This window comes from Peromyscus maniculatus, chromosome 9, assembly GCF_049852395.1.
Source record: "Peromyscus maniculatus bairdii isolate BWxNUB_F1_BW_parent chromosome 9, HU_Pman_BW_mat_3.1, whole genome shotgun sequence".
Lineage (NCBI taxonomy): Eukaryota > Metazoa > Chordata > Mammalia > Rodentia > Cricetidae > Peromyscus > Peromyscus maniculatus.
The window spans coordinates 115,825,392-115,846,716 of record NC_134860.1 but is presented as its reverse complement, the minus strand read 5'-3'; the positions used below and the strand labels follow the sequence as shown (position 1 = coordinate 115,846,716).

The window sequence follows — 21,325 nt, the reverse complement described above, 5'->3', positions numbered from 1 at the left end:
ACCTGCCTAGAATGCACAAGGTCCGGTTTTGTCCCCAGCACCTCAGAACAGGGAACGGGGAGGGTCTGTGTCTTCTAATATTTTACTAAATGATAATTCCATTTTTTAAAACCAGTAAGTAGGACTTGAAGAGTTAGCTCAGTAGTTAAGAACATTGGCTGCAAAATCATGAGGACTAGAGTCTGGGTCCCTGAGCTCACATAACAAGCCAGGCATCCATCCCACTTACACATTGCATGTACATCCCCACGGGTCTACAGACTCACCTAAACACACACTGACACATACATAAAGAAAATACGTTTTTAAAACTGCTAAATGTGTTTGTGTGTATTTAAAAGCATTATATTGGATACGACGTGCTAAGAATGTGTTAGCATGCCTTTAGTCACTGGTGATGTTAGCAGAACAGAGAACCAGCAAGTGTCTTTTCCTGTAGTGAGCCATGACGATGGTGATGAGGCTTTAACACTCATTAGATGTGGTGGTCTGGGCTATGATTCAGGGTCTCTGAACATTATGTCTGCTTAAGAGGTTACAGCTTAGGAGAACAGAAGGAGGTACCCAGAATCACAGAGCTAGTAAGTGAGTAGAGGCCGTGCATTTTAAACCCGGTCTTGGGCCCAGAGTGTGGGTGCTCGGAACTTCTCACAAGGACTGACACCATGTGACTGAGGTGGGAGGCTGCCTTGGGAGTTGCTGTCCCTTGTGGGGGTTGGGGGGAAGGGGAGCTTGGTTATTTAGAACACTTCATTTCTAGAGTGTTCCCCAGCCCATGTTCCCTTTCGTGAGACCCAGTCAATCATTTGAGAATCACTGAATAGGAACTTCAGACCTTTAAGCATTCCATATCTGAGACACGTTCCCCCACCTACGTGTCAGACCGCCCCCCCCCCACCTTTGCTGTGTTGGGAATCGAACCCAGAGCCTGGGACCTGTTAGACAAATGCCTCTCCCTGAGCCGCTCCCTCAGCCCTCAAAGCCCCCACAGCTGTTGTGGGCTGAGCTGTGGGTGTAGCCCAGTGGCAAAGTCCTTGCCCAGCATGCCTGCGGCCTTGAGTTTAATCTCTAGCATGAAGGAGGGAGGGGGTTAGATGGGAAGAAAGAGACATCACGTAATGAGTGATCATCAAATTTAGTTAGATCTTCATCATATAAAATAACACAATTCAACAGTCTCCTTCCTTCCTTCCTTCTTTTTCTTTCCTGTGGAGTGTACGTGCATGTACAGGAGCACACACCCGTGCGTGCGTGCGTGCGTGCGTGCGTGTGTGCGTGCGTGAAAGCCAGAGGTTGGCATTGGGTCTCTTCCTACCTCACTTTTTGAGATGGGATTTCTCACTGCTCCCGGCACCTGCTGATGTAGTTAGCCTCACCCCAGCTCCTCCTGTCTCTGGCCCTCAGCACTGGGGTCACAGGTGCACACCGGACTCTCCATGGGTTCTGGGGGTCCAAGCCCATGTGTCAGGCTTGCACAGCAGGGGCTTGACCTACCGAGCCGTCCCCTCGGCCCTTCAACATGTGTATTTTAAAGATGAGGAAAGTGAGGCCCCATGAAGTAAGGCAGCCCACAGTCATCCTGGCTCTTGGCAGAAAATCTAACGCTTCCCTTTCAGTCCACATTTTAATTCAGGGGGAGCATTCACGCAGAGAAGTGTGCGGTCACGGTGTGGTAATACCTCTACTCTCTTCTGTCCAGTTCTGTGCTCCCAGGATCCCTTACTGTTCCAGTTTGCTTTCGATGGTCCTTCGTACAGACCATGACCAGAAGCAGCTTGGGGAGGAAAATGTTTCATTGGGCTTACATGTCCCAGCCACAGTCCATCATTGAGGGGAGCCAAGGCAGGTGCCTAGAAAGAGGAGTTGATGCAGACCCCAAGGGGAATGCTGCTCATGGGCTCGCTCTCCTGCCCTGGTCAGCTCTCTTTTTGGACAACTCAGAACACCCATACTGCCCATGGTGGTCGTGGCCCTTCCACATCAATTAATTATAAATCAAGAAAGTGTCCCCACAGATTTGCCTACAGGCCAGTCTGATAGAAGCCATTCTTCAGAATCGGCACACATAGCTTTCTGTCATTCTTTAGAATTTATTTCAGAGTGTGTTTTCAGTTCCTGACTGTGATTTTTTTTTGTTTGTTTGTTTGTTTTTGTTTTTCGAGACAGGGTTTCTCTGTGTAGCTTTGCACCTTTCCTGGGACTCACTTTGTAGCCCAGGCTGGCCTCGAACTCACAGAGATCCACCTGCCTCTGCCTCCCGAGTGCTGGGATTAAAGGAATGCGCCACCACCGCCCGGCCTGACTGTGATTTTAGTTGATCTTCATGGCAGGTTTTCCCCGACTAGGATGATGCAGTGGTTAGGGTAAGGGTTTGATTTTCCCGCTAGGTTGATGCGGTGGTGAGGGTAAGGGTTTGATTTTCCCACTAGGTTGATGCGGTGGTGAGGGTAAGGGTTTGATTTTTTTCCCGCTAGGTTGATGAGGTGGTTAGATTAAGGGTTTGAGAGCACACACTGAGGCAGCAGGGAGCAGCGGGTTCATTGCCAGGCGAGTCTGATTTTGTGGCAAACAAAATTTCTGTACTATGTCTGCTTACTTGAAATTACCCATTCTTTCTTGTGCCCCAGTACGTGGGAAATCTTTGTAAGTGGCTTTTGGATACCCCCTTTTAAAATGTATAGCCTAGTCATTTACCTTAGATGTGATTTATTAATACATGACATAAATCTTTATTCCTACATTAATTCTTCTCATGTGATTCACGTAGAAATGAATGTCCCTGTACAGAGAGTGCAAGCCTCTCTTTATAGTTCCTGTTGCTTTCACTTTGAATATTTTTATTATTCTCAACTTGCAGGTGTTTATGATTTGAGTTTCTACTATGAGTTATTGTTACAATTCAAACAGCTTCTCTGTGTTCATCTAAGGCCTTTGGCTTTTAATTTAGCTGTCTGAAAACTAAGACCTTTGTCCCTTTCATCCTGTCTTCATTTGCTCTGTGTGGCTTTGTCACCAACGTCCAGACTGTGTCTTCTGTACATGCGTGGAGTTGGGTTCTGCTCTGAGATGTGATCCTAGCCTTTTTATAAATGGATGGCTTAACCCATTTACATTTATTGAAATCATAGGCATGTTTTATCTATAATAGTTCTGATAGTTGCTTTCAGTGCTTTCCATGTGTGTATGATGTTACCTTTGTCAACTTTATACAGCTATTTCTCCTTAATCTTCAAATGTTAATTCCCACTTACTTTGCTTACTCACTCAATCCTATCTCTGTGTCTCACTCTGTTTTCTGTTGTTTTTCTGCAGTAATAATCTTCGTGCTGCCTTTGGTAAAACAGTCATTTCTTTGATCTTTTCCTTTTTCTCTTTGAGGCTGGCCTCTGTTACTAAGCAGCTCTTGCTTTGCCATGTTTCCAGGGGCTCTCACGCTGTGCATAGTTGGTGGTTCTGCTGCATCTTCTTTGACTGGATTGCAGATGTTTTCCCGTAACGCTCTTCTGCTCACTGAGTCCTCCTCATCATCAATTTTCTTGTTCCTTTCTGTGTTTTGTTTGCCGATTTTACAGACGCATGACACTCTTTGGATTGTCATTACCACTTTTCACTTTTGGATAAAAAAAAATTTCCAAATCCTATAGCTCCAGGATGGCTGTGGATAGAACATTGTTTCAGACCAGAGAGTCTATAAACTTTTTATTTCTCTGTATATGTGACCTTTAAGGTAGTTTCTAAAAGTGTAAGAATTGGGTAATCTATTGTTCAATTATCTGAAAAGCAGGACTAAGCCTCCAGTATTCTTTAATGTGACAGTAATAATGGAGCCTAACATGAGACCTGCCTTAAAGCTGAAGAATGCGAAGCCTTGAGGACTGCTGTGAATGAACCAGACTCCTGTGGTTACTGAGAATGAACTAAGTCTTGAGTCCGAATTCAACACACTGAATGGTGTCTTATAGGGGAATGTAAATAGAAACCCCTGTTCTTCTCTGTCTGTGAAAGGAAGTTTTGTTGCTCTGTGCTTTAGAAGGCTCTATTCCCATATGGTAGCTTAACAGACAAGTTAATGATGAACTTAGTTTCCGCCCACATTAGAGAAACTCTGTGAACACAATCCAGGAGGAAGGAGGGAGAGGAACAAGAGAGTCGCCTCAGACTTGAGCTTTATGGCAATGTGTTTTGGTTTGGTTTATTTGTTTGTTTGTTTTGTTTTGTTTTTTGTCTCTGCACATATTCTCATGGGCCATTGTTAGCATTTGCCACATGAAGAAACTGAGGCAGAAGAGCCCAGCTAAGCTTTCAGAGTTACCAGCCAGCGGGTGCTGGTTTAGAAAGCTTCAGTCATCTCCCAGCACTGCTGTCTTGCCTCCCAGGTTACCATAGTAACTCAGTTAACATTGTCTCAACAATGGCTCTGGGATTCTGCAAAGATCCTAGCCGATCACAAAAGGGAATCTTCAAGCCTGTAAGGCTACTTTCTGTGCACTAAGGGGCTACTTCTCTGAGCAGCCTTCATTAACACACCCAGCACTTAGCTCGGAAAGGTTTTTGGCCTGCAGTTTGCAGCCATTAATTAGTCCCTCTGAGGTAAGTTTTTGTTATCTCATTTTACAGAGGAGGCAGCCAGTGTGGAGGGAAGCTGTGCAGATGTTACAGTCTCAGCTGGGTGTTCAGGAAAAAGACAGAGGCTGGCCCACAGTTTGAGGGACCAATAGAGAATCCAACCATCTTTTGGCTTCCTCGCCTGTACTATGAATTAGATGCTGTGAAGCTGGGAATCCAGAGGTGGAGTGCCTTGCGTAGCATGTGTGCATCCCTGGGTTCAATCCCCAGCACCACACTATTTTTTTTGGTTTTGTTTTTTGTTTTTATCAAGTATGATGATGGTGGCACATGCTATAATCCCAGTGTTTGGAGGTGGAAGCAGGGATTTAGAGTTCAAGGTCATCTTCATCTCTATGATAAGTTCAAGGCCAGCCTGAGGTACTTGAAACCCCATCTCCCCCAAAAAAAATAAAAATTAAAAAATTAAATTTAAAAAGAAATGCTTGCTCTCAACCATACTGTTTTCCAGAATGTGTTATAAATATGGTAGCAACCAGGTGGTGGTGACAGCCGGCGGTGGCACACGCATTTAGTCTCAGCACTCAGGAGGCAGAGGCAGGAGGATCTCTTGAGTTCAAGGCCAACCTGGTCTACAGAGTGAGTTCCAGGACAGCCAGGGCTACACAGAGAATCCCTGTCTCATAGTAAATAAATAGACAAACAGACATAGTAGAAAAAGTCAAACCAGGGATTTATACTCCTGAAATGGTTCTCAGCAGAGCATTCCTGACTGGAAACCCAAGACCGTTTTAGTTAATACGTATGGCTGTTTTGCCTGCATGTATGTGTGCGCCATTTGCATGCAGTCCCTACAGGGTCCAGAAGAGGGTGTCAGATTCCCTGGAACTAGAGTGACAGGCAGTTGTGAGAAGTCATGTGGGTGCTGGGAAATTTAAAGAGTAGGTAGATGGGTCTGATGAGAGATTTAGATACCCAGACACACCTAAGAGACCAAGTCCTATTCTTGAAAGCATGCGTTATGGAAATAGTCTTGAGTTCATTCTAGTGGGGTCTTTCTTCTTAAGTGACATGCCTTTTGTGAATTGAATCTTCCATGTTGTGGTATTTTGGGAGACGTTTGCAAGCAACCCAAGGGAGCTATACTTAGTGTGGTAGTAGGTGTGGCAGTGACCTTGTTGCAGCTGAAGTCCATTCTCCCACTGATAACTCTGTTGCCAGCACCCACGAATACATTTACAGCTGGGGTTTATAGAGTGGGGCCAGCATCATAAGACCCAGCCCATGACACTTGTCAGCTCACAAACACAGTACATTTCCTGTTTTAAAGACTCAAACAAAACTTTTCACATTCTTCTTTGAAGAAGAAAAAATTGCATTTGAAGTCCCTTTCACCCAAACACATCTGGAGATAAGCGCTCACAAGCCTTGACATTATTTCATTTTGTAATGCGCGTCTGTCAAGGAACCCAGATATGATACAGCCGCTAAAAACTGATGATCGCGGAACAGTGAGACCTGACAGCATTTCATTTCCTTTATGTCCTGATTACACATTTATCAGAGAACCTGTATCTCTTCCTTGGAATTGGCAGAATTCAGGAATTCAAAGGCTTGGCAAAGAACTGGCCTATTATTCGGTATCATCTTCCGTTTTAGAGAAGTCGCCTGGTGAGGTCATTGTTACAGCATTTGCCTCTCTTTTCATGACTGTGGCCTCCTGTCCACAGATCGCGTTTCTATAGGCCCGTGGCTGCCTTGCTGCACAAATTAAGTGCCGGGATATTTCATACATAGACGCCAGAGTTTCAATGCTTGTCAATCAGAGTTTGTAATATATAGGGATTACAACCTGATATTAACATCCAAATCTATTGTGCTCACTTTGTACTCGAAAATGAGAAACTTCAGTGCAGATGCTCGAGTCCCTGGTCCCTTTGTCCCCCTGTTTTTAATTTATCTCTGGGTTCTGAGCCAGTAAAATGATTTTGCTTATCAATTTAATAGTGTGATAAAGTGTATCTGAATCAAAGCGATCAGAGCTAAAGTGGATCTACAAGTTGTTCAGCATTCAGCCCTGCCGGAGGTTTGAACGGGGCTGAGACCGCACAGAATGTGGACTTGCCATGGCTTCTAATTGCACCTCATTGGGTGCTGTGATTTCCCAGGCAGAGAAAAGCATTGCCTCCAAGAGGAGGATTTGAAAATCTTACTCATGTTCCTTTTCGTGTGCCTCTTTTCCACAGGTGTACTTCAGAAGGAATTATCCAGATATCACTTTCACCAGCCCTGTGGTTATGAACACCTCCAATGGACAGCCCTCAGCCTTAACCATTTTTGAAACAGCTTTGTGACGGTCAAGCCACGGAGCCTGTTCCGGAGGCGTTCCCCCTGCGGGGTTTGCACTTTGTAGACTACAGCAAGCACACTTGGTTTTCACTCTGCAACAAATCCTTCACATACAAGATACTGGTGTCTTTGGATTTCTCCCTCCATCTTTATTCAGTGATTTCAGGTTCTAACAAACTGGCCTATTGTTTTATTTAAAAGTTCCAGCTGTGCTTTACAAATCGATTCTGAGGTGCCGGCCACCGACAGCAGCCGTCTACCAGGTTTTGTGCCTTAACAGACTCCAGGGCCAAAGCCCATTTGTTTCACACGCTGCCTCGGCAGTTTGTTCCTCCCGTTGCCTTCGGAAGTACACTTTGCAGTTCTGTCAGGGATTCTGTTTACTTGAAGACTGTGTGAAGTTGCCAGTTTGCTCCCCTTTCTCTGTCTGACATAGCTCGGACCCGTTACCTTCCCCCAGCGGCCTCTGACTAAAGTAGGACAGGTGACATGAACAAGAACACGAAAGGATACATGATTTGAGTGACATTGCAGTCGAGAGAGACCATCCTGACACTCTGCACACACAGAGATGCATGGCTAAAGAACAAGAGGGCATTTCTCTTGGAAAATAAAACTGTGCTTTCTGGGAGGGAGCCCTGATAGGTTTTTTGATGAAGAGTGTGCAAATGTCCCTTCCCATTTAAATTGGTGTGAGTCAAAATGAACTGCTCCTGGGCTGATGGACTCGGCATTGTGGTACTTTCCCTGGAACAGTGACTCTCAGATGGGTAGTATTAATCTCATTCAGCTTCTGGTTTACAGAAGGTAGACATCCTATTGGCTGTAAGCTTTTTGTGAAATCCTTTCAAGTTGACATGCAGAGGTTCTCCTCACTTAGTGAGAGAGAAACCCTGAAAGTCGTTGCAGACATCGGCTGCAATTACGTATTACATTCTCAGGATACATCGAGAAGCTTCACTTTCAAGAACCCATCCAAATTAGTTTACTTCTGGCCACTAATGGCAGGTCTTGGGGACCTTCTGGTTAGTCAATCAACAACCACAACACTTCCTAGGACCTGCTGTACTTCACGTAACTACAGGTCTTAAATTTTTCTGGATGGTGGTATCCATGGTATATGTTGAGTTCAAGTTACTATAGGTTTTACTGTCATGATTTAAAGTGGACCCTTCATGATCTGTCACAATAAGCCACCCTCAAGTTACATATGTTAATATATAGACACATGTAGGATTGTGTTGTGTATGTCAGTATATATAAATACATATATATGTATGTATCAGGTTTTTAGACTAGTTAACAGAACGAAGCCTGTTTTATAAAATGAAACCTCAAGAAGCACACACACAGCAAAACACCAAAACCATACAGCGTGCAGTGGTTGTTCAACTCGGGGTATTCAGAAGTCTGTAACTAATGTAATAATGTTCAGTCCCATAAATGATGTCCATCCGTTCCTTAGCAATCATGGTTAGTGTTTAAAGAGACTGAGATGCATCAATGACAATAAGAAGGTCTGTTTAAATATTTAGAGATGTTTTAGATGTGTATATATATGTTCATTTGGTCTTTAGAAATTAAAGGCAGTCATAGAAACGTGTTTCTACTTCATTTCTGTTTTTACACCATCACAGGACAAACCAAACTCAACTGAAATAAATGACAGTTTTCATCTCCATTCAAAGATCTGTTCATTCTTTGAGGGATTATGAGCTGACTTGTGCCTGCTGGTGACAGCCAGTGAACTTTTGTGAGATCAGAAACCACCTTCCCCCACCACCTGTTTCTCTTGGCCACATGGGTACCAGACAGTCCGAGTGGAGGTGTGCGCTGCAGACAGGCTGAAACAGTTGCTCCTGAAGCTGGATCCAGTAACTTCTTTCTAGAAGAGAGTATTAGCTTACATCCTCAGGCTTGAGCAAGCACCAAATGGTTATGGTTTTAGGTTTTTTTTAAGGTGATTTTCCCCTCAAACTAACAGGAAGAATCTATGGCCATTCTGCTCTGGGATAGCTGTACACTGCGAATGTGTGTTGCCTGATTGGTTAATAAATAAAACGCTGATTGGCCAGTAGCCAGACAGGAAGTATAGGCGGGGCGAGCAGACGAGAATTCTGGGAAGAGGAAGGGTGGAGTCAGGAGTCGCCAGCCAGACACAGAGGACACAAGATGATAAGGCAGAGCTGAGAAAAGGTACCAAGCCACCTGGCTAAACATAATTAAGAATTATGGGTTAATTTAAGTGTAAGAGCCAGTCAGTATTAAGCCTGAGCTAATGGCCAAGCAGTTATAATTAATGTAAGCTTCTGAGTGATTATTTTATAACCGGGCCATGGGACTGCAGGGTCTGGCGGGACCCGAGAAACTCCCCGGCTACACCGTTCCATTTAAAGCATTGTTGAATGTTGGTTCTCAGGGAGCGTAACCTCGTGCAGCAACTTCACCTAGGAACTTGTGAAAGCAACATCAGATCTACTAGAACCAGACCCGTGCTGTGGAGATCAGGGTGTGGGAAGGAGCAGTAATCTGACTTATGAGGCCTTAACATTATTACATTTCAGAAGACTAAAGGTCTCAGAACTGGTGCCCTAGAGCCTTAAGCTCCTGAGGCTCCTTAGGAAAAGCTCGGGGTCCAGTTAGAGTTGAGGAAGAGGCATAAACCAGTGCTTCACTGAAGAGAATGTCCAAATGGCCAGGGACTGGAAAAGGGCTCGCTCTTGCTGAGAAAAGACAGCTTAACACCACAGTCGGGTGGGGTGGGGCAAAACCCCGAGACGATCAGCAGTTAAATGTCAGTGAATCAACAGCAAATGCTGTAAGGCCACGTGAACCTATTTGTTAAAAACAAACACACTTCGGGCCAGTGAGACGGCTCAGAGGGTGGTGGCACTTGCCACCAGGCTGGACAACCCGAGTTTGGTTCCTGGAACCCACATGATGAAAGGGGAGAATCAATTCCCAGAAGTTGACCCTTGACCTCCATATTGCGTGCACACATAGACACACACGTAACACGCACACAAGTGAGTGAACAGTTTAGAAAGAGATCTTAAAGACATTTGCTGACGTCATAGGTCCTGTAGTTTGTTCCCTCTCCAGTGTGTGCTCATGTGCCCCAAGAAGTGCCCTAAGAAGTGTGCACGATATCATCGGGAACATAACTCCAAGTATTTCAACCTGGAAATGACGGAACGTCCCATCATCGGCCAAAGGAGCAGGTGCTAGAATACAGCAAGGAAAACAAAGTACAGACACAACACATGAATTTTACATACATCATCTCATTTCAAAGATGTCTGACCCGAAAGACTTAGGATTCCATTTATACAGAATTCAGAAACGGTTGTAACTAAACTGTAGTGTACAGAGTCTTAGTGGCACTTAGGAAGCCGAAGCTGTTGGCAATTAGGTGAGATACAATGGAAGCCTCAGGGGCTGGAGAGATGGCTCAGTGGTTAAGAGCACTAGCACTGGCTGCACTTCCAGGGAACCTGGGTTCAACTCCCAGGGGATTCAACACATAATAATAAATAAAAGGGCCTTTTCAAGTACTTAAGCCTCCCACCCACCGTGGGGGGGGGGGCAGTTGGTCTGAGTAGTATTTTGAATAGTACTCAGAAGGCTTTTCGTGTTCTCTGTGCCTTTAATATGCAATACCCCACAACTGAGTGAGCAAAGTTGTGCTTGCTGTTATCTTTTAGAATCTCAACTTCAGCACTGGAGTCTTCTGACAAAGACATGCCTGAGTTCAGTAAAAGTGAATCATCCGCAGCTGGGAAGTTATTTCTCCTGAGTTCTTAAGATGCATGGCTGTTCTAGGCTTATCTTCTAGCCTGGAGCAAGCAAAGCACTTGCAGCTTTTGGTGCTTGAGAAGCCAAGGTCTGCGTTTGCCTTAACTGATGCGGTGTATGCATTTGAAAGGTCACACTAACCCCATTAGCCTAAGATTTTTAACCCAGTAGCTGATCACACCTACATGCAGAATTCCTGTTTCCACCTTTTCGTCTTCTGGGATGTGTGGAAATCAGGATTTGGGGTATGCATATAATTTACTAATAAAAATCCTCCCTGAATACCAGTTCTTTGGGTCCAGGTTGCAGGTTGGCTTGTAGAATAAAGACTAAGATGGATCTTTAGTATTCCAGATGCTTATTGGTGTAGGCAGACATGCCCTTAGGATCCATAAGTAGTGTCAAGAGAGAAGACGCATGATTGGCCAGAGGGTGAAACTGAGCTAGAGGCTTATCCGGATGACCTTCTTCCCAAAACACACACACACACACACACACACACACACACACACACACACACACACACACACACACCATGAGACATGGCAAAGCTAAAACGGTATACAAGGATGGTCTTGATGTGTGAAATAGCTGGACCTTTATGCCTTCATCAGTCATTGCATGTGGTTGTGCCCCAGAACCACAGGTCGACAACTGTTTGCTGAATGGATAGCAGTGGCTGGCTCCTGATCTTTATGATTCTGAGTTTTAAGGGGTAGCCTGTGGTCACAGACTCCTGTTTTGGAGGTGAGTAACACAGATCTGGGTACCAATTCTACCTATGTCACTCTACTAACAGAAGAATTTACTGCTCAGAGTGGGAGGCTTCCAAAACTGAATGAGGGAAGTGCTCCTTATTCCAGCCAAGGTACCAGGGCCAAGGACTGGGACTGTCCTTGAAAAGATGAGGTATGGTCACCTGGTGGCCATATACCTTAGCCACCTGTTTATGTCTCTGAATATTTTCAGCTTCTTCACCTTTAGAATGGACCTAATTCCTGCCCTTAAATATGTGTCTTTGGTTGAGATGACTGATGGACTGAGTACCCAGGGAAACACACAAGATAGAATTCAGAGGTAATTGTGTTACCCTTGGGTAAGAAGACGCTTCTCTCTTCCTCCAAGATAGGTGTGGATGAAGGTAGCCTGGGAAACTGAAGAGGGAGGTCCTGATCTCATGTTTCTGACTGAACTTACTCCACATGGTGAAAATGAAGCAAGTACATGAGGAACATGAGCTAGAAAGTCAGGCTTCCTGGTTCTAAATCCAACACCCCTGTGTGTTGGAGGCCTGAGTTTGAATCTGAGTTCTACCTGCTAACTGTGTACTCTTGAACTTGGGAAACCATGCATGCTTTCCATTTCTAAAATTGGAACAAGGATAGTGTTTTTCTCAGAGGACAATTATAAAGATGGAATGTAAATTATTCAGCAGTAGTGACACTCAAAACTTCTTCTGTAGACAGTCTACATAGTATAGACAGTCCGCAATAGATGTGTAGAAACTTTTCAGCCTTGAAACATTGCCAGGGCATCCAAACTCATGATCAACAGATCCCTTGTTGTATATTAGTAAGGGTTCTCTAGAGGAACAGAAGCAATGGAATGAGTATATATTGGGGGGGGGGGGTATTAGGTTGGCCTCCATTGTAGAGGTTGGGTCAGCCAGCAGTGTCCACATGCTCAGTCTGCAAAGTGGGATGCTCTACGATCTCACTCTGGAGCTAATGGCCTGAGGGTTCCTGAAGGGGCACTGTTCTTCAGTCCATAGTGGAGCCTGAAGTCATGAGTCTAATATCAGCAAGGGTGGCAGCAGCAACCAAGACAGAAGCAGTCACTCCCAGGCAGCAAAGGCAGGCAGGCATGTGGCAAGGCTTCCCCTGCAGACTCTGAATCTGGGCTGCTGCAGAGGGTGCTGCCTACTCTGGAGAAGGCTCTTCTCCCCTCCATTATCTTTTCTGGGTATGCCCCCTAGACCTGCCCAGAAGTGTGCCTATCCATTGATTACAGCTCTGATCAAATTGAAAATCAAGATTAACCATGGGGTCAAGGTCATGATGGGGAACCCACAGAGACAGCTGACCTGAGCTTATGGGAGCATGTAGACTCAGGACCAACACTTAGGGAGCCTGCATGAGACCAACCTATGCCCTCTGCATGTGTGTGACAGTTTGTAGCTTGGTCTCTTTGTAAGGCTCCTAGCAGTGAGATCAGGACCTGTCCCTGGTGCTTAACTGGCTTTTGGGAACCTGTTCCCCATCCTGGATGATCTTGTCCAGCCTTTATGCAGGGGGAGGAGCTTGGTCCTATCTCAACTTGATGTGCCATGCTTTGTTCAAGCTCATGAGAGGCCTGTCCCTTTCTGAATGGAGATAGAGGAGGAGTGGATGGGACGCGGGTGTGTGTGGGGGGGAGTGGTAAATGGGACAGAGAGGAAACTGGTTGGATGTAAAATAAATGAAAAAATGTTAATAAAATTTAAAAATTGAATGCCAAGATGGAAAAAGAAAGTTAACCATTACAGGGCTGGAGAGAAGGCTCAGTGCCTAAGAACAACTGTGGCCCTTGCAGAGGACCCGCTTTGGTTCCCAGCACCCACATCAGGTGGCTCATAGCCATCTCTAACTCTAGGCCCAGGGCATCCATTGCTGCCTTCTGAGCTCCACAGCTACCAGGCATGCAAGTGGCACATAAATATATGTAGGCAAAACCTTCACATACACACACATAAACCTTTAAAATGATTAATTATGGTGAGGGATCTAGAGACAAATTTGAGTGATGAACTTGCATGATGAGGTTCCTATGTTATAAGCTACATCCTAGCCATGCCTGATAGACCACCTGTGAGTTTACAATGGATCCAAAATTTTTCAAGTAGCTGGGCAGTGGTGGTGCATATCTTTTATCACAGCCCTTGGGAGACAGAGGCAGGGGGATCTCTGAGTTTGAGGTCAGCCTGATCTACAGAGCAAGTTCCAGGACAGCCAGGGCTACACAGAGAGATCCTGACTTGTAGTGGGTAGCCATTCCAGCTTGGATCTGGAAGTTCCAACCCCCATTGAGACTCTGGCAACTGTCACACCTACAAGGTGGGACCAGGGGAGGCGCCTGGAGATCTGAGACCTGGATAGGCGAGCGCTCTCTCTGTGCCGGGACCCTGAACAGTGGAGGTGGACCGAGCAGAGCTCCAAAGAACACCGCTGGATTGCGATACACCTTCCCCAGACCCTGCGACCTACCTTTCCCTTTTTGTAAGTTACCCACTAAATAAATCTTCCTTTTAACTAAGTGGAGTGGCCTTAATAATTTCACCAACACTGACTCAAATAATACTAATACTAACATTAATACTACGGCACTACTACTAATAATAATAATATAAGTAAAATATATTATTGGTCCCAGATCACTGAAAAGCACAGCTTTAGGCTAAGGTGCCAAGTTAACTCTCCATGAACCCTTGATCTTTACTAGCCTGGAAATGGTTCCACCACAATGGTCACACTTATAATTAGATCCCAGGCTTTGAAAATGTTCCACTGTCCACTGGTGATGGTTCCAAATGGAAAAGAAAACTTGAAATGCTTCTCAGTGTTGGTTAAGGATTTTAACATTGAAATAATTGTATAATCCTACGCATCTGTTTACATTAATTATATTCTTGAGTCAACAGCATGGTTTTGGCTGAAGACATAGCTGAGACCTCAGCAGACATCATGAGAGCATCAGGGTTTATGTACAAGGTCGTTTGTATTCCTTTAAAACCAGAAAGATTTTTAGGTTAAGTGGGTTTTCATCTTTTAGACAATATTCTAAGAAAAGTAATCTCCTTCAAAAACTAAAACAGTAGGTGTGTTAAAAGCCATGAGTATGCTGATCTGAATTTAGAACTCAAAAGCAGCTAATAGGAGCTGGAGAGATGGCTCAGTGGTTCAGAACACTGGCTGCTCTTGCAGAGGACCTGGGTTCAGTTCCCAGCACATTGGACAGCTTACAACCACCTTTAACTAGAGCTCTAAAGTTCTGATACTCTCTTCTGGCCTCTTTGGGATCCAGGTACCCACACGGTACACATACGTATATGTGAACACTCACACACATATAACAAAATCAAATTAAAAACAAAAAACTACCACCTCTGTTCTGCAGGCCTAGTTCACTGTATGAGTCAACACTGGAATATAGTTCTTTAAGAAGAGCCAGGATCAAGACACATCACTGGGTTCCAGCGCCTCTTTGAGGTCCTGATTAAACTCAGTGTTCCGCCTAGCAGCCAGCATCTTCATGGCGCCATCAGGATAAATCACAATGATCCATCACACAAGGTAAAAGGGAATCGATTATTGCAAAAACAGCGTTTGATTCAGAAGTTAATCACAGTTATTTGGGGAGAGAGTCGCAAGAAAAACACTTTTTAAATTAAATTTTGCAGATTGCTTTGACAACACTAAAATGAATCCATGTAAGTTGGTGGTGTTTGGATCACGTTGGGAGTGTTTTAAGTAAGGTGCAGGGAAGCCACAGAAGGTTAAGGATGTGAAACCTTTTCATTTATAATAATGAATCAATCATGTATCCACACTAATTCCAGTTAGATGGGAGAGGAGATAGGTAAGTGGGTAGCTGAACAGACGGATGGGAGCAAAAGCTCTGTAACAGAATAACGACTAATAAGTACAGAAGGATTGATAGAAAAGTATCTATGGAGCCACCATTGTCACCAGTAATTCAGACAATTCCAACACTGGTTTTGCTAAGTGAACCTAGAATGGATATTTGGGTAGAAACAATAAATATGCATGCATGGAATGTGTCTTCCCATAGTAGGAAGGGATTTTAGGTTCACCATAGCAAAATCTGGCAGACACCTCCTAAGCGGGCACCATGTCTGGCCTAAGGAAGCAGGCAATGTCAACAGAGTAGGACCAGCTAGTCTCTTGATGTGTGGAGCTGTGATTATGACCATCTCACTTTGGTGACACACCTGCCAGAAAGCATGACCTGAGGTCATCAGCTGCCCAACAAGCCAGAACTGAGAACATTCTACAAGTCACCTGGTCTGTGCTCCTAAAAACCGTCGGTAGCCGTTAGTGGCTGCAGACCTGTTCCAGTGGAAGAAGTAGCTTGAGGGACATGGCAATCACAGTGACCCTGGATTAAAAACAGCAACAGCAAAGACAGCAGTGACACTGGAGTAAAAGATGTACAGTTGCTAATAGTTTTACCAATGTTAAAGCTCGTGAATTTACTTTTTATTACATGCTGTGTAAAAAAATAGCTCTAGGAAATGCACACTGGTGTGTTTAGCAGTGAAGGCCTATGATGTCTGTGACTTATCCTCTAACGGTTAAGCAAACATACTTATGTATATATGTGCATATACATAGTATACACTTCATACATGCATAGTATATACATATACAGAACATATGTGATTGTGGATAAGAATATTAACAGGACAGAAGGCAAATGTAGGAGAAAAATGTGAAGTGAGAATCCAGATGAAGGATACAGAAGCTGTGTCACTGAACTGTCTTGTGTTCTTTGTTCAAAACACCAAGTTAGAAGCAAACATGAATGCTGTCTACAGCTCAGCCACAGAGTGAAGAAGAGCCCACACCTACAGAAGCAAGAGCTGACTATATGAGTTCCGGAAAGATCAGGCAACTTTTAATTGGGTTGAGTTGGGTTTGAACTGCTCCCTCATCTGTAGCTTAAGGCGACAGTCTATCGCTCAATCTGCATACCTGTGTGAAGCATGCGTGTATGCACACATGTGGTGTCAAGTGCAGAACCTTACCCAGAATGCAAGCCAAAAACCACTCATGGCCACTCCTGGAAATCTGGCTCAGCAAGTGATTTGGAGTTTGGAGTTTTTAATACCTTGAAAGCTCATGTAGTCCTGTAACTTACTAGTAAGTAACAATTCCATCCGCAGAAGGCCCCTGAATGATAGTCTGGTGATAACCGCTGCAGGAAGGATAACCAGTGCTGCTCTCCAGATGCAACTGCAGATAGCCCGAGGCGCTGTGACTCAGTTGAAATTCACTTTATCACCAAGTTCTATGCTTTCCACAGTACAAAGATATTTTTACCTGCCGCTGTGCCGATCAAGTTTACTTCAGTGTGCACTTTCAACCTTTGCCTTTTTAAATTAGCTCTCGGAGAGTTTCATACAATGTGTTTTGAATATATCTATCCCTCCCCCACTGCCTGTCCACCCAATTTTGTGTCCTTTTATTTTTTATACTTCTCAAGACCAGTTTGTGCTCTCCAAATAGACTTGGCTGTGTGGCCTTGCACTGGAGCATGGCCAGCTTATAAGGAGCTTCCCTTAGCGACCACTGTCTGCCCCACACTCAGCAGCTAACAATTTCCAGCAGCTCCATGGCTTGGGGTGGGATTGGCTGGGATTTGGTCTGGCTTGGTTTTGTTCAGGTTTTGTCCATGCTGTCACAACTGCTGCGACTTCATGTGTGCAGATGATGACGTTTCCTTGTAGTCCTCTACCACCTCAGCTCTTACGCCTCTCCCAGTGATCTCTGAGCCTGGGGGTGAGCGGTGCAGTATAAATGTTCCCTTTAGAACTGAGCATTGTGCAGTCGCTGCATCTTGTCCAATTGTGGGCCACTGTGCTAATCACCATTTACTGCAAATAGAAACTTCTCAGATGTGGGTTGAGATTTGCATTGATCTTTGGGTATAATGATAAGTCATTAGGAGTGAGTTTAATGTTATGTCTATTTAGCAGCATAATAGTAGTAGGTTCTCCCCTAGGGCCTATGACCTGTCTAGCTACAGGTTCTTAGCTCAACAAAGGTGCTTTCTGCATATGAAAAGTAACTGGCTCTTTTCATCACCTGTCTTAGACACCTGGCTAACTTGTCAGACTCTCCTGGCAGTGGGCTGTATAAGGCAGACACATCACTGCTTTGTTGTTACTTTTATATGTTATAACAAAGCCAGTATGTAAGCACAGTGGAGAGAGGCTGAGTCCAGGCTTCCACGATTCCAAACAGAAACAATTTCTAAGACAGATCACCTTGGTGATTTGAAATCATATTGAAAAAATACTGAGATGTCGGATTTAACAAACGGAGGTTAACATCTCTGCTTACTTTAAAGACCTAGTGAAATCTGAAGGATGTTGGTTGTTACTTTTCTTAATAGTATTTTCTTCCTTATTGTTTTGTTAGCAAATATGATTAGCATGAGGGAACTATATTGTCTAATTTGCAAGGATTAAAACAGAAAATAGTATCTGTGGTGGTTTGAAAGATAAGGGCCCCCCAAAGGGAGTGGCACTTTCAGGAGATATGGCCTTGTTGGAGGAAGTGTGTCACTGTGGAGGCGGGCTTTGAGGTTTCCTTTGCTCAAGCTTCCCTGAGTGTGATGGTCAGTTGACTTTCTGTTGCCTGAAAGATGTAGGACTCTCAGCTGTTCCTTCAACACCACATCTGCCTGCACGCACCATGCTCCCCGTCATGATGACGATGGACTGAACCTCTGAAACTGTAAAGGAACCACTCAATTAAATGTTTTCTTTATAAAAGTTGCTGTGATCATGATGTCTCTTCACAACAATAAAAATACAGACTAAGACCGTCTATTGACAGCAATACAGGAAAATCAGCACTGTAGAATTGAGCTGATGTGATGGCACATGCTTCTAATCACAGCACCTAGAAAGTAGAGGGAGGGAGATGTCTATGAGATTGGGTGCAGCATAATGAGTTCTAGGCCAGCCGAGGGTACATAGTGAGACCCTACCTCAAAAACCAACTAAACAACAAACAAATGTACAAACAAAAAACAACAACATGCCGGCAAAGTTGCAGAAGGTAGAATGAGAGAAATGATTCCCTCCGAGTTGTTCTGTGACCTCCACATACTGGCCTTAGTATGTGAGCGCCCACATATGCTTATACATAAATAAATAAATGTAATAAAGATAGATCTATCTGGGCTGGAGAGACGGCTCAGCAGTTAAAAGTATGTACTGCTCTTGCAGAGGACCTGAGTTCAGTTCCCAGCACAGATGTCCAGCCAGTTACAGCTGCGCCAGGATCCAATTCACTCTTCTGGCCTCTGCAGGCACTGCACTCTCATGTACACACACACATACACATAGATATGTGCACAAGCACTAATTAGAAATAAATCTTTTCCAAAAAGCATTGCTGAAGAGTTACCATGGGGTGAACACAACCTGTTTGTGTTAGTGCAGCACCTAAGTAGCCACAACAATGGTCTACTTCTTACCAGCCATCGATGACACAATGGCTTCTAACGTGCACAATGTATCTGGACTTGTTGGCACATGTCTCCCGGGGAGGTGCCTAAAATCAGTTATCAGGCAAAGGGAAATGGTTAGGCAAATTTTCCTGGGAAACATGGTGTTTCCCCAGATCCAAATAACGCTGAGCTCCTTATTTACATGTGTGGGGGCAGACAAGCAAGTGAAACAATAAACTCATGTTGGTGGAATTTGGACTTTCAAGTCTCAAGCTACTCGGCTGCAGAGTGAGGACAGGCCACCCCAGCCTCAAGGCAACCACGGCAGGAAGACAGGACAGCCGTCCACAGACTTAGCCCTTTAAAATAGTTAGTGTTGTCACTGGCATATACTGAATTATGCATAATAATGGCTTTCAATATGACATTTTCTTTCTTTCTTTCTTTCTTCCTTCCTTCCTTTCTTTCTTTCTTTCTTTTTTTTATGTTTTGTTTTTTTGTTTTTTTGTTTTTTCGAGACAGGGTTTCTCTGTAGTTTTTGGTGCCTGTCCTGGATCTTGCTCTGTAGACTAGGCTGGCCTTGAACTCACAGATAATCACCTGACTCTGCCTTCTGAGTGCTGGGATTAAAGGCATGTGCCACCGCCACCAGGCCAATATAACATTTTTTTTTATTTTATTTTACAATACCATTCAGTTCTACATAACAGCCACAGATTCCCTTGTTCTCTCCCCTCCAACCCCCCTCCACTTCCCCCCAGCACACCTCCAATTCCCACCTCCTCCAGATCAAGGTCTCCTCCGAGGACTGAGATAGACCTGATAGACTCAGTCCAGGCAGGTCCAGTCCCCTCCTCCCAGATTGAGCCAAGCGTCCCTGCATAAGTCCCAGGTTTCAAACAGCCAACTCATGCAACGAGCCCAGGACCTGGTACTACTGCCTAGATGCCTCCCAAACAGATCAAGCCAATCGACTGACTCACCTATTCACAATATAACATTTTTATACATACATTATGTATTTTTTATTACATTTGCCCTCAGTTACCCTCTGTCTTTTGAAAAAAATGATCACGTGGATCTGTTGCTTTCTCATTTATTTGTTTTTTATTTATATATTTACAATGCTAGGAATCAAACTTAGGGCCTTTGTGCTAGATAAGGACCCCAGCACTGTGACTTTTAAAATGAATATATTTACGGGGTAGGCTATGGTGAGTTGATACATATAGACCATGTATAATGATGAAATTGGAGTAGTGAGTATTTCTCTATCTAGCTTTGGTCCCCTCCCCTTTATGGTGAAAATTTACATGTATATTTAGCTAGCAAGACTCCATTTAGGAGGTGCCAATTTTGTTAGCATCACCCAACGCACCACAACAGGAGCTGGAGGGGGAACCCATGCTTCTGCTCTCCATCAGTGGGGCATTGACCTTGCCTTCATCGATGTATCTGATTGATCTGTAATGTTGGAATTGACCCTATGGAGTGCATTGTCTTTTGCCTTCTTCATGGTAGACTTGGAGGTCAGGAGAACTTGACAATGGAACAGTAAACGAGCTTGTGTCTTTTGGGGACAGGTTTCCAACAATACCTTGACTATTCCCAGAGCCGTGGCAGCTTTGTAAGCAGCTGACACGCAGGTACTCTTTTCTGTAGAATCCTGTCAGCACCAGCTCCTGGACCATCTTGCCTTTGCTTCATCTCTGGGAGGGGTGGGAGCTTTCTTCACTTTGGGCACCATCGTCACATAAAGGTTAGCTCTCTTTTTGGCTTTTATTCCCACCTCTCCTAATTAGAATATCAGGACCCAACTTTAATGGATTTCCTGACGGCTGGCCTTTGGAATGAAAATAGCACTTCTGAGAGGATCCTTATGGCAGTCAACCATTCCCAGTAAAGACATTCATTCCCTCATTTCATCGCTGCCAGGAGCCTTTTCTTAGGGGCTAAGTTTTGGGTTGGCAAACCATGAAACTGCCCGTGTACTGTGTTTTAAGAGGTCTCGGGGAACTCAATATAAAATATATCCCATGCTGATGCTAGAGGAGTCATTACTGGCCATTCATGTCGATGCCTTGTACTCTTGAGTTCCTTTAAAATTCTTTATTATTTTGTGTATATAAGAGCATTTTACTGGCATGCATGCTCCATGTATGCAGTGCCCATGGAGGCCAGAAGAGGGCATCATCCCCTAGGACTGGGGCTACAGATGGTTGTGAGACACCGTGTGGGTGCTAGGGATCACATTCGTTCTCTGGAAAGAGCAGCAAGTGCTCTTCATGGCCAAGCCATCTCTCCAGCGCCTGAGTTCCTTTTCGAAATAAGAGACAATTATTATGAATATCAAAAACATAAAGTTGCCAACACCTAA

The 21,325-nt window shown here is 44.4% G+C and overlaps 1 protein-coding gene across 1 annotated transcript in view; it reads left to right on the top strand.

Annotated features, from left to right (window-relative positions):
- Nucleotides 1-8,596, top strand: part of Abcc4 (ATP binding cassette subfamily C member 4 (PEL blood group)) — a 230,615-nt gene extending 222,019 nt beyond the window's left edge. The window contains exon 31 of the mRNA XM_006978748.4: nt 6,813-8,596. Coding sequence (XP_006978810.1) covers nt 6,813-6,920 — 108 coding nt within the window. The 3' untranslated portion in view covers nt 6,921-8,596. The remainder of the gene's footprint in view (nt 1-6,812) is intronic.
- The last annotated feature ends 12,729 nt before the right edge of the window (nt 8,597-21,325 follow it).